Source organism: Colias eurytheme, chromosome 26 (genome assembly GCF_061535395.1).
Source record: "Colias eurytheme isolate Ceu_HAF_F1 chromosome 26, ilColEury1 Martin Lab GWU primary, whole genome shotgun sequence".
In the NCBI taxonomy this organism is placed as follows: domain Eukaryota; kingdom Metazoa; phylum Arthropoda; class Insecta; order Lepidoptera; family Pieridae; genus Colias; species Colias eurytheme.
The window spans coordinates 5,600,674-5,614,326 of NC_143005.1; the positions used below are offsets into that span (position 1 = coordinate 5,600,674).

General features: G+C 34.4%; 1 protein-coding gene across 1 annotated transcript; it reads left to right on the plus strand.

Moving 5' to 3' along the window:
* Positions 1 to 2,808: 2,808 nt before the first annotated feature.
* On the plus strand, positions 2,809 to 12,751 carry LOC149897193 (uncharacterized). The gene is made up of 16 exons (XM_090117010.1): positions 2,809 to 3,788; positions 3,874 to 3,964; positions 5,005 to 5,181; positions 5,552 to 5,666; positions 5,824 to 5,949; positions 6,365 to 6,528; positions 7,333 to 7,444; positions 8,053 to 8,162; positions 8,386 to 8,483; positions 8,795 to 9,035; positions 9,322 to 9,399; positions 9,883 to 10,030; positions 11,658 to 11,783; positions 11,960 to 12,064; positions 12,359 to 12,435; positions 12,630 to 12,751. Exons 1-16 carry the CDS (start codon positions 3,727 to 3,729, stop codon positions 12,657 to 12,659), a joined length of 1,860 nt encoding a protein of 619 aa, XP_089973136.1. The 5' UTR covers positions 2,809 to 3,726; the 3' UTR covers positions 12,660 to 12,751.
* Positions 12,752 to 13,653: the final 902 nt, after the last annotated feature.

The window sequence follows — 13,653 nt, forward strand, 5'->3', positions numbered from 1 at the left end:
TTTCTGAGTTATACGCAGTAAAACATGATTTTGGCTCAAACAATTTCAACATCAATCGATCAAAAAATATTTCTTTCTTCCAAAAAACTCAAATGTGCAACTTGTGACCAGTACTGATAGATTGCTCTTAATTAGTTCTATAATTGGTAAAATAAACACATTCCTCCATGGAAGCCTTTAGGAGGAATCGATTGTCAAAATATTATATTAGGGCAGTTTGAGTTACTGAACTTGATCTTTTTATTTTTTTCTTCCATCTAACTCAAAAGTGCAACTTGTGACCGGTACAGATAGATTGCTCATAATTAGGTCTATCATTGCTAAAAATACCAGATTCCACCACGGAGGCGTTTACGGGGAATTGAATTTTATCAGGGTAGTTACGATACATGAACTTTTTATTTTTTTTCTTCCAAAAAGCTCAAAAGTGCAACTTTTGACCGGTACAGATAGATTGCTCATAATTAGGTCTATCATTGATAAAAATACCAGATTCCACCATGGAGGCGTTTACGGGGAATTGAATTTTATTAGGGTAGTTAGTTAAAAAGTTCATGTATCGTAACTACCCTAATAAAATTCAATACCTCCTAAAGGCCTCCATGGTGGAATCTGGTTTTTTTATCAATGATAGACCTAATTATGAGCAATCTATCGGTACCGGTCACAAGTTGCACTTTTGAGTTTTTTTGGAAGAAAACAAATAAAAAGTTCAAGTATCGTATCTACCCTAATAAAATTCAATTCCCCGTAAACGCCTCCATGGTGGAATCTAGTATTTTTATCAATGATAGACCTAATTATGAGCAATCTATCTGTACCGGTCACAAGTTGCACTTTTGAGTTTTTTGGAAGAAAAAAATAAAAAGATCAAGTTCAGTAACTCAAACTACCCTAATATAGTATTTTGACAATCGATTCCTCCTAAAGGCTTCCATGGAGGAATGTGTTTATTTTACCAATTATAGACCTAATTAAGAGCAATCTAACAGTACCAGTCACAAGTTGCACTTTTGAGTTTTTGGGAAGAAAAAAATAAAAAGATCAAGTTCAGTAACTCAAACTACCCTAATATAGTATTTTGAAAATCGATTCCTCCTAAAGGCTTCCATGGAGGAATGTGTTTATTTTACTAATTATAGACCTAATTAAGAGCAATCTATCAGTATCGGTCACAAGTTGCACTTTTGAGTTTTTTTGGAGAAAAAAAATAAAAAGTTCAAGTATCGTAACTACCCTAATAAAATTCAATTCCCCGTAAACGCCTCCGTATTGGAATCTGGTATTTTTATCAATGATAGACCCAATTATGAGCAATCTATCTGTACTGGTCACAAGTTGCACTTATGAGTTTTTTGGAAGAAAAAAATAAAAAGATCAAGTTCAGTAACTCAAACTACCATAATATAATATTTTGACAATCGATTCCTCCTAAAGGCTTCCATGGAGGAATGTGTTTATTTTACCAATTATAGACCTAATTAAGAGCAATCTATCAGTACCGGTCACAAGTTGCACTTTTGAGTTTTTTGGAAGAAAGAAATATTTTTTGATCGATTGATGTGGAAATTGTTTGAGCCAAAATCATGTTTTACTGCGTATAACTCAGAAACGGTAGGATATAGGAAAAAATGATTCAGGTACAACTTGTAGATAATTCTATGGCCTTTCAACTTTTCCTTGAAAGTTTTTCTCTAACATGTACCGTTTTTGAGATTTAAGCGAAAAATGAAAAAATGGACCCATTTCCCCCTCCCCCCACTCCGGGGCTCCTCCTAGTGGCCCGGGGTTTTAGTATGTTTATTACCTAGGGACTCTTGACATGTTTCCGAAGAAACATCTTACGTTACTAACTCACGCACTCTAGAACTTTTTATTCAATGGACTACGTCTCGGCCGCAGCTCAGTTTTCGCCAAAATAAAAAAAGAAAAACACATCCTGTGCGCAAAATATCCACCAACAATGAAAATAAAAACAAGTTCAAAAGTGAGTCCAAACAATTAAAAAATAATATGTACCTATGTATTTAATTTTTTTTATTAACGTTATTTAAGTTTCACCGCCCTCTGTTGTCAAATGTTAGTACTTATAGAATGTTAACAGTCTCAATCTAAATATTATTATGTACGTAATAGCGTCATCTATTGGATTTGTTTCGAACTATGTAAAGAATACTCACATAGAAAAAAGCAGAAACTACGTTAGTGTACAGACTTGCCAATAGATGGCGTTGTAATAAAATAAAGAAACTAAAATGTTCTTACTTATTTAAAATAATATTATGATATATTTATCACAAATTAAATTTAATTAATATACAAAAATAATTGTTACATATAATATCACAAACAGACAAGTATATTATTTTTTATTAATCTGTTATTTATATCTGGCGATAGATGGCGCTATTTACAATAAAGGTATTGTGGTATTTTTGATACGAAACATTCATGAATGAAAATGTTTAATTTTTTTTAATAAAACTGTCGCCTAAAAATTATAGTTAGATAGAAAAATAAAAAATGTTAAAATGCATAATAGTATTTAGTTTGGCGGTCTTCTCAAATCTGTTTTGCTCTTAGATCATGTTTTGCTAGTTCTAAGCTCAAAAAGATATTTTTAAAATATTATATAGGTATAATGTACCTTATTTATTTGAATCTTTTTGGCCATACAGAGATGATAGAGTCTTCACAGATTTCCCCGATAAGTAAAAACTAAAATACCTAGGTATGCAACACAAAAATAATTTTAACCATTACTTTTTGAGATTAATTAGCTTGTTCACACAAACAATCTACCTATTCAGCTTTTATATTAGGTATTTACAGAAGTTTAAGGTATAGAGTATCTATTTGTATGATAATTTTATTTAAATTTTCTGACCATCCAATATGACAAAAAAAAATTAAGTACACTAACGTTATAACTACGAATTAAAATAGCTTTAAAGTAGGTACTGAAAACTTTAATATTAAATACGCTCTACGTTCAAACACTGCACGATTAATTTATTACAAAATCACTTCACATTTTACGCGCAATCATTTGTTCGAACTAGCGTAAGGGTAATTACAGGAGTATAGAGGAAATATTTTTATTTTTCATCCATAAGATTAATTTTCTCTTCGCAAACACTAAGTTTGTGAAGAGGCCTCGAGTCTTCGAGTGCTCCGGAACGAAATAAGCACAGCACTTAGACGTTATAATAAACCACTCAAAAATATTCAGCGAAAGATATTCTATTCCTTTTACTTTTGGTTCCTGCCTTCTGTTTTTATGTGCCGAGTTATGCTTGGTATTTGCTCTTATTATACTTTTGAAATAACATTTCTGAAGTAATTTTACTAATTTTAAAATGTACTTGGCTTAGCGATAATAATTTTAAACGTGTAACCATAACAAAATGAAGTGGTTGAAATTTTTTAACCGTCTATACAAGAAATAAAATATCAAATACATTAAATAATTATTATAGATCGTCGGACGCATTTCAAAAAGGTTAATAACCTCTTTAAGTTCAAAGAGGTCATATAGGTAGCGCTGTCATTCTGAAAAAAATAATTGGCCATATCACGCGTGTCATAAAAAAAATATTCAAAATTTGGAACTCGTATCTTAGATACGGGAATAACAATTAACAATAGACGGCGTTGTGAAAAAGGAAAGTTTGACGTGCTCGTGTATTTTGTCTCAAAATAATTGAATAATAAGAAAAATAAAAGATGTTTTCTGACGAGGAAATAAAAGAAAGCGGCCTGACGAGACCCGGTGATGAGCTTATAAGGTTCGATCTTCATTTTTTATTAAAACCACTGGATCATGACCAAATGGATTTTATGGCTAATGTTTTAATTTATTTTTGTTTTCAGTATACACGAGGTATGCTTGGTTGACAAGTACGATAAGAAGGATTTTGGGTTTAACAGCGAACCGCTCTTATTTAATTCCGGTCGCAGTAACGTGCGTAAAATGTTTTTTAAATTGATTTATTGTATTTTTATAGTAATTTTCAACTGATGTCCAAGTAGGGTATATCTACGTAGGTACTAACCTTAGTACTACTTAACTGTTACAAAACGGTTCTGTTCATGTTATCGTATTTTTTAAATATTTAACAATATTCAGTAAAATTCTAAAATTAATAGAATGTTCCTTATTTTTATCATTTTGATTGATTGATGTTTTAGAATTTAGATGCTTTACAGATTATAAAAAACTAACGTACCTAACTGCTTCTTAATATTTAAAAAAAATATTACACCGTATTACACCAACACATTATAAATTTTTATAAATGTTTTGAAACGTATAGAATTTGAAATCCAACAGCTGTTTTCGTAGTTTGTTCTATACTTTCCGTAGTTTAAAACTAGATGGCGCTACCAACAACATCTGGGAATATTATACTGTAACTAGCGCTCCGCCCCGGCTTCGCCCGTGGTACATATTTACGTTTTCTCTACATAAGAACCATCCTGGTACTTCAAGGAATATAATAAAAAAAGAATTTTCGAAATCGGTCCACCCGTTCTCGAGTTATGCGCTTACCAACACATTTTGCGATTCATTTTTATATTATAGATTATGAAAGTTTTAATTTTCTGATAATCTACAATCCTCATGAAAACTTAATTAAATAGATAAAATTAATTTCATTTGAATTGTAGCTTATCCACTAAAAAGTACACTGAAGATGTGCACCTTTGTAATGTAAATTAACTGAAAACAGCGGCCGCGGCGGGTACAAAATAGCCTTTGTGCTATTAAAATAAATAAGTTAATCGTTTATGACTTTCTCTAAATCTCTGTACCATATGTCATACAGATAAGTAAGAGTAACAAACATCCATACATTCGGAAGTTTCGCATTTGTAATAATAGTAGGAAGAAATATTAATCTGATAAGTTTAAAAAGTATAGGTATTATTTCTATCTACATGTACTCAATATTTCGATGTGCATGTTACAATTTATCATTTTATAGCCATTGTTTCCCACAGTTGGACCACCTGCGTTTCTTCCGCGACGGTTTCCTTGAAGGTCTGGAGCAGCAGCAGGCCAGGTTCGCGTGGACGGAGGAAGACGGGAACATAGCCTCGCTGGTCTCCGCGCCGGGGTTTGGTACTGGAACGACCTTTGGGAAGGAGCTTGAAGCTGATCTTAGCAGTGATTTGAAGGTATTAACTACACATAGGTATCATAATGCTAAAGATATTAATTAGGTACTAAATTAATTGTTTTGTTTTCGGCGTGTGGCAGTGGAAATTTTTTATTTAAATGAATTCCTGTCATGATTATGTAAATGATTGTTGCGTATATTTCGCGTTGTTCGATTTAAATGGTTAATTTAATTAATTCCTGAAAGAACTAACATAAGGTCGCGTTAGGTTCAGATTCAGACTAAAAAATACCTATTATGATCATAATTTTAATATAAATTTATATTTATAAATCATTATTGAATGCCATAACCAAGAAATATCCCTATTTAAATATACTTAAACCTTAAATCAATATAATAATATGTACTTACATTTCTGTCTACAGGAAGCTGATACTTCCAGTACGACAACAGGAAAGAACAGTAATGGACTTATTTTTACGCCAAAACCGTACGTCGAGCCTAGCACTGTGTCGTCTACATCAGGAACAACTAATACAGGTATTTCAGAGCCTTTAAAATACATTGAGTATTAAAGAGGAATGATTTCTTTTTTTAATTAAAGAATTAAAATATTAATTTGCCAACGTATTTTCAAAACATTGTTTATAAAATAGATTATTATGTTTATGAAATATATTATGATTTTTTTTTTCAGACTCGGAAAAACCGAAAGGCAAGAATGCCTGTAAAATTGATAAGAAAGATCCGCGATCGAGACTCCACTTTGTGAAATATATTAAGAGACATGGACGCACTATAAAACTATGGGAATGCGGTATTTGTAAGTACATATTATAATACTTTATAGGTACAGGTTTCCGTGTTCTATAATATAATTATTATTGTGTTTTTACTTTTAGTTATTATTTCAAACGTGTTTGTGTATTATAAATTTTACTGATGGATGTATATCGATATATCGATAGTAGTAAACATATTTTGTTTAGCAACGATTGTTGATAGGTTTCTGTCAACATGTTTCTGATACCAATGTGTTTTTTAGAAGTGATAACGCATATTGAAATGTTCTCGCCCAAAGGGTGTCACATTTTAACAAAGTTACCAGTAACATTGTTAATCGAACATTGCTCAAGAATTATTTACCATGAATCCGAGACTTAAGCTAACTCGCCAATACATGTGCTTCTTTTCTTACTTTTCTTAAAACATAAAATAAAAATCACAAAAAAATGTAGGTAGCCGCGAATTCCAACACCAGTACACGCTCATGCGGCACTTACCCACACACACGGACGAGCGCAACTACCACTGCGACGAGTGCTCCAAGAGCTTCCGGCAGCTGTCGACGCTCAGCCAACACCGCGCGATACACTCTGCCGAGCGGCCGTATGCGTGTGAGGTAATTTATTGTAAAATAGTGCGGGTAGTCGCGAATTCCAACGCCAGCACATGGTCATAAAGGCCTATTCAAACTAGAGCGGTATCCCGCTACCCTTGGATGTTGTAACAGAGTGCAGGTAGTCGCCAATTCCAATGCCAGTACATGGTCATAAAGGCCTATTCAAACTAGAGCGGTATCCCGCTACCCTTGGATGTTGTAACAGAGTGCAGGTAGTCGCCAATTCCAATGCCAGTACATGGTCATAAAGGCCTATTCAAACTAGAGCGGTATCCGCTACCGCTGTGGGTAGCGGTATCCTGACCCCTCCGCGATTAAATCTCTTATGGAAGTTATTATAGAGACTCTAATCGCGTACCGATCCGAGCACGGTAGCGCATAGCTGATGTTGCTTGCTACAGCTGACAATGCCTTTTAATGCTTCACTAGTTGTGCAGTTTGCTCCGCAATTTCATCCGCATTAAGTTCCGCATATTGTTTTCATCGTGATATTCATGCATTGTCAAATTAAAGATCAAAACTCATGCAATCATTCTCGAATTTATTGATCATTGTGCCTTTTGCACAAACAAAACTTACTTGTTTTTAAAATTTGTCATATTATTTCCTTTCAAGTTATTGAACTCACCTGACTTTATTATTGACACAAAATAAGGTCCGGTTCCATCATTTGCTGATACAGTCATCTTAATTTTTTTATATAGGTATATTTTCATACATCAACACATCATCTTAACAACATATCCATTACTCATCCTACTGTTTATAACAATTAATATTAAAAATAAGTCCCAATTCGATCAGGTGTGCAACAAAACGTTCAACCGCGTGTCGACCCTGATCTCCCACCGCAAGACCCATTCCGACGAGAAGCCCTACAAGTGCCACATGTGTCCCAAGGGCTTCCATCAGAAAGGTTCCTATCCTTGCCAATCCTGTCTATCCTTTTTTAGTTTTACTTGATACTGTTTTTAATAACATGATTTTTTTATTAATTTTATAATCAGTTTACATTAATTATATTTCTTATCTAAGCCAATGTTAGGGAATAGATTATACAAATTTTGCAGACTAATTAAGACGTTCTATCGTCCAACGTATATATTTTTAAATTTGTTATCCTGAAACCATAACCTATTTCCTTAGTTCCCCATGCCTTTAAAAGTGCACATAAAACCATCCCCAGATTGATGTTTCATTTACGTGACCATAACTGTGGATATTTAGAAATTATCCATAAGAAGAACTTTTAGAAGTCTAGATGGTTTAATATATCTATACTAATATTATAAAGCTGAAGAGTTTCTTTGTTTGTTTGAACGCGCTAATCTCAGGAACTATCTAACACCGAAATAATTTTTCAAATCGGACCAGTACGATTTGAAAAATTCTTTCGGTGTTAGATAGCCCATTCATCGAGGAAGGCTATAGGTTATTTATCATCACGCTTAGACCAACAAGAGCGGAGCAATGCGGGTGAAGCTAGTAAAAAATAATATGTGTTATGTTGTTTATGTCTAAAAGGTAACCTCCGTAACCACCTGTTCACGCACACCAACGAGCGTCCGTACCGCTGCAACATTTGCAACAAGGGCTTCAACCAGCAGTCCAATCTTGTTTGTCATAAGAATAAGGTAGTATCCAGATATTTAAAACCGTTTAATTTTTCTTTTTAGTAGTAAATGGATTCATCATCAGTGCATTTTTAAGCGTAAGCATTTCTTTATGTGTAAAAATATTTCAGAAATACTCTGGAACTAAATAAAAAACTCACTCATCGCATTGTTTTATTATTATTTAATTTAATTTGATATTTGTTTTGTGTATTGCATTCCCTTTTTATTTATATGTGGACAGGCTCATCCTGATGAAAATGGGGAGACTATCAGCATTGATAAAATCTGGTGTCAGAATTATCGTCAGAAACCGACCAAGACTAAACCACCTAAATCGAGGTATTATAATATAATATTCATATTATAAGCGACCCTCTAAATCACAAACATTTTTTTTTAATTTGTATCATTTACATTGCAATTTATGTTCCATCAATTTTATCAATATTTGTTAACAATGTGATGCACTATGTAAATTTACCGCGTGACCGAACCTAACAGCAGATTGCTGTTGAGACTTTCTTTGTGTTCGTTCCTTCTAAACACGGTACCTAAAGCTCAGGAACTACCACATGTATAAACCACAAATACGCTTTAAAGATACTTCGCTTTATAAGATACGCTAAGAGAATGCTTCCAATCCTCTTTAGACCACCATCAGAGCATTGCGAAGTATCCTCCTCAGTCGGGCCGTACATTCCACCGGAGTCTCTTAAATGGGACCAAAGTGATAGCGCCTGGAGCAACGGTGTGATAGTCGACCCGATAAAGACGTACCACATGGGCGTTGCCATGGCAACCAGGCAGACGCCGTTTGCTCTGCTGCAGTCTGATAGTGGACTGCCGGTATTGGTTAAAGTCGTGGATACGAAGCTGCCAGGCGGTAAACAGGTATATGTTTTATAAATGGCTTTCCGCCCGCGGTTTCGCTTACATTGTTTAGAACTTAAGTCTTAACAGATGATTTACTTAAATTTTTCTCGAGAGCCACACTATTAATTGGTAAAAACAGAAGGATAATCAGTGCAGTTCTTTTGAGTTTATCACGAAAGACAGACAGACACGGCGAAGCGCTTTTTTATTATTATTTTTTTTAATAATTTTGACATACTCGTATTATAGTTTCATCATAATAATTAATACATATAATTGTACAATGAGATACATATGCTATTAGATGCTGGTTCCTGCAACAGCTGAGGATCTTCGCGTTGGCGGTAAAATTGTGATGAAGGAAGACGAATTTGATTCAAAGGTATGTGTAAGGATATGACTATTGACTTGTACGCATTTTCCAAAACATAAATGTTAAGGTCCAGTCCCGAGCCTCGTAAACTGTTGTAGAAGCCATCTGTCTGTCGCGATTCAGAACTAACATTTGCTGCCATTATTAAGTACATTACATTTGTTAAGGTATTGGGTACTTGCTACCAAACTACTCTAATTTTGTGCAGGACGTAGACGTAGAGACGCTCCCGGCAGCACCATTATTAGGCACATTACATTTGATAATGTATTTGGTACTTGCTACCAAAAAAAGACGGGTTGCACTCCGGGAGTGCCGGCAGAAGTGAAAACGCGCATAGAAGAGAGGGGATAGCTGTCTACTCTCCATCCGTCTTACGCTTTTTCGATCAGGCCACGTGTCCTGACGCGAGTTTAAGTATTTATACCCATTACAGAAAGAGTGCTCAACGCCGCTAAAGAAGATTTCACTTCAAAAACTATATTTGTGCAGGACGTAGACGTGGAGACGCTGCCAGCGGCGGGTGCAGTACAGATCCGCGTGCCCGTGGTGGCGACGGTGGTGCCGCGCATCCGGCCCGGCGGCGGGCTGCACCTCGCCGTGCGCGAGCCGCACACCGCCTACCGCGCGGCGCCAACCGGTGCGTAGTATGGAGTTTCTTGCCGGTTCTTCTCCATAGATACTGCTTTCCGAATCGGTGGTAAATGTTAAAAATATGTAATGACGTTTCAAAAGTGCTTCTAGAAGAAGTCTAACTGAATAAATAAATTAGGGATGTAACGATACATGATTTTGCCGATACGATACCGATACCGATATTTGTGGTAATGTATCGGCGATACCGATACCGATATCGATGGCTTGGTAGAAAAATAAATAGTGAATTATGCATAAAAAGTTACCAACATTTAACAGAGACAACTGTTAATCGTATTCTTTTAAATAAAAATGCCAAATCAAAAAAAAACAAAACCATTTATTTTAGTACTAGCTGCTGAGCGCGGTTTCACCCCCGTGGCTCCACTCCTGTTGCCCGTAGCGTGATGAAATATAGCCTATAACCTTCCTCGATAAATGGGCTATCTAACACCGAAAGAATTTTTCAAATCGGACCAGTAGTTTCCGAGATTAGTGCGTTCAAACAAACAAACAAACAAACTCTTCAGCTTTATAATATTAGTATAGATTATTATTTTACGAAGTCAGTTAAACTTTAAGTAATACACATACAATCAGTACCTAATAAAAGTTTACTATGGTAGAGTTTTTTCAGAAAACAAAGTGCGCACGCGCGGGCGGCCTCCAGCATCGTTCATTGGGCGCGGATTTTTGAATTATTTGATATCAAAAAAAATGGTTGTTTGTAAAGTAGGTTTACGATCGAGATGTTTACGTGATAACATAATGCAGTGGCAGCGCTCGAGATGAAACGGGAGATCGGTCCGTCTCTCTCTCGTTATACCTGCGATCGCGCTCGTGAGGTTTTGGTGTGACACTAAGGTGTGACACAAGTTTATGAACATGTCACCCGACTAAAACGATTTTAAAAACGTTATCACGTTAAAAATTAAAAAAATTCAAAATTATTTCTTTCTTTCCTTTACATAAACAAATTTGTGATTGGAACACTCCTAGTAAGCAAATAAAATGCTTGTGTCAGGAGGTTCCGCTCTTCCTTAACACTATTACAGAAACAGAAATAAAACAATATGAATGAATACAATGCAAAAACATAAAAGAAAAGAAAGAATTTACTTAATAAAAAAATATCGGTATCGGTTGATTTATTATCGGCGATACCGATATATCGGCTTGCCGATATATCGGCCGATATATCGGTATCGGTATCGTTACATCCCTAAAATAAATGTTTGAGTTTGAGTTTAGTGTCGAGCAGTGTGTGTGTGTGTGTGTGTATCTACGCACACACACACACACACACTGCGCTTTTGTTTAAGTCTAACACGTATAGGTGCGTGTTTGTTGGAGACGCTTTCTTCGTACGTGCACGCGCGCGCGCTTGAGTGTGTGTGTGTGTGTGTGTGTGTGAGCGCTTGCGCGCGTTTGTTCGCGTGTACGCTCACGTACACGCAAACAAACGCGCGTTTAAGTGTGATGTATCTAAGTAAGAGGGCGTGTGTGTGTATGCATTCACGTTTGTAACATAACTTAGTAACATACAATACAAATGTGTTTGATGAGCATTAGTTAATTATTACTATTTAATTAAATTAAGTTCCAAAGCTTATAAAAATGATTTTCATCAGGTGAGAATAGCGGTGAACCCTGCATGAGCATAAGCCATGAGCCGCAAACTTCGTCTTGCCATAAAATGCTGAATAATCTGAACAGTAAAGAAACGAATAATAATAATGACGAATCTGGGAGACCAGGTAATTAATGACGGCGTTTATAAAATTACACAAAATATAACTACGTAGAATTAGAGGATGGCATTATACAATGTTGAAACTTGAAATATGACATTAGATAATTAAAATATAATGTATTCATTATAGAATAATAATAAATGTATTTTTAAAACACTAATGCTAGGTAAAAACAACAGGTCCCATAATAACGTCTTCATGCTCCTTGCTGCCACCAGCGCCTTCTCCGCCGTTGGATTTCATTCCTATGGATTTGTTTGAGCCGATGGAGTGTATGCCTATGGGTAATGTTAATAGTATTTATACCTACTATAGAAATAAGAAAGAAAAAACTTATTGTCATTTTACTAGAATAATATTTTATTATTCTTCTAGAAAATAAATGACCACAGTAATTAATAGATGCAATCCAATTCTTTTACAAAAGTTTGCATCCTTCTATCAGATAATATGTAAGGATAAAAAGATTAATTAATATTGACGTGGTAATTTTAATGTGGATTAAAATTTTTGTAGTTCGTACGTACCTATTGTACAAAAAAATAATAATTTGTGACGTAATAATTTAATTTTCATAGGGCCTCAAATAACTGCGGTGGATATCGACCAATCTCCGCCATCTGATGACTCGGATATATTCATCACTAAATTTGAGGTGAACCTTTATTTATTTTGTACTAACTACCTATCTTTGTGGAATTTATTTATTACTTATGTACTTAATATTAATTTATTTAAATTTGTATTGACTGAAACTTGAGAATATATTTTTATATCATTTATCGTACAACAGGTAAAAAATTAAAAACAATAATTTTATTACTTTAATGTTTAAACTTTTATTTCCAGGAAAGCATTCCACTCTCTGACTCCGATTAAACGACTATGAATGCATGTAGAAATGTATTTTTTTTAATTCTAAGAAAAATAATTGTTTTATTTTAGTTGCATGAATAAAAAATACACGAGTATCTGTTGTTTTATTTATAAATTAAAATTTTGTTCATTTAATTCTCTCCTTGCCAGCGTCAGTGCAACCTGTAAACAAAAAATAGTTCTATAAGATTTTTTTCCCAACAAAGTTATTTTCTATAAAAGACAATTTCCTGTCTCCAATGTAAATAATCGTTCATTATGATCTCGCGATGACATCGTCTATTATATCGTTGTAATATCTCTGTCATATCGTATTGTTGCCGCCACGTGATCGGAAATATGCCCTTAGGGCCGATCTGGGGTTGTTTTTAGTTCCATTTCTAGATAAGAGATGGCGTTGGTGGAACTATTTTGGAAATTTTTATATGTGAAATCTTTGTGAAATGGAAGTTTTGTGTTTTGAGTTGATATTATAAATTCATTTGAAATTATATAATTTGTTTGGTTTTGTTGTTTATTTATAAGGAAGCTTGGTACTTCATGAAAGTTGTAACAACTTATAGCTTTGCTTATTTGAAGTTTTTTTCAAAATTATGCATGTTGAAAAAAACTTCAAATAAGCAAATACCATTCTGTAATGGATTCCTATTATTATAGATTAGATATACATAGGTATGGTCACATTTAACCACCAGACAATAAATCTATTACCTACATCTTGACGAATGGAATATGTAAGCTTAGCATTATATTTTTAAATGTAAATTCATTCTCTACACGAACCTACATAATATTCCACAATTTCTAACAGTCTTTACATGTCGTTAAACAAAATTTATAATTGCGTATTCCGAACGCACCGCTGAATCTATTCGAAATCAGTCAATTTGGTAATGACCAACCATTAACCGCAAAAAATATAAGGCAATATAACAAGAATGTGACAATAAAATGCGAATTATACGTCCACTTTTTTACCAAAGGCTCACGCGTGGCT

What these genes read in the sequence shown, in the direction of transcription:
- LOC149897193 (XM_090117010.1), top strand. Translation starts at nt 3,727, where the DNA reads ATGTTTTCTGACGAGGAAATAAAAGAAAGCGGCCTGACGAGACCCGGT. An exon ending in ACTATGGGAATGCGGTATTT is followed by an intron (nt 5,950 to 6,364) that starts GTAAGTACATAT and finishes AAAAAAATGTAG; the next exon opens with GTAGCCGCGAATTCCAACAC. An exon ending in ACTAAACCACCTAAATCGAG is followed by an intron (nt 8,484 to 8,794) that starts GTATTATAATAT and finishes AATCCTCTTTAG; the next exon opens with ACCACCATCAGAGCATTGCG.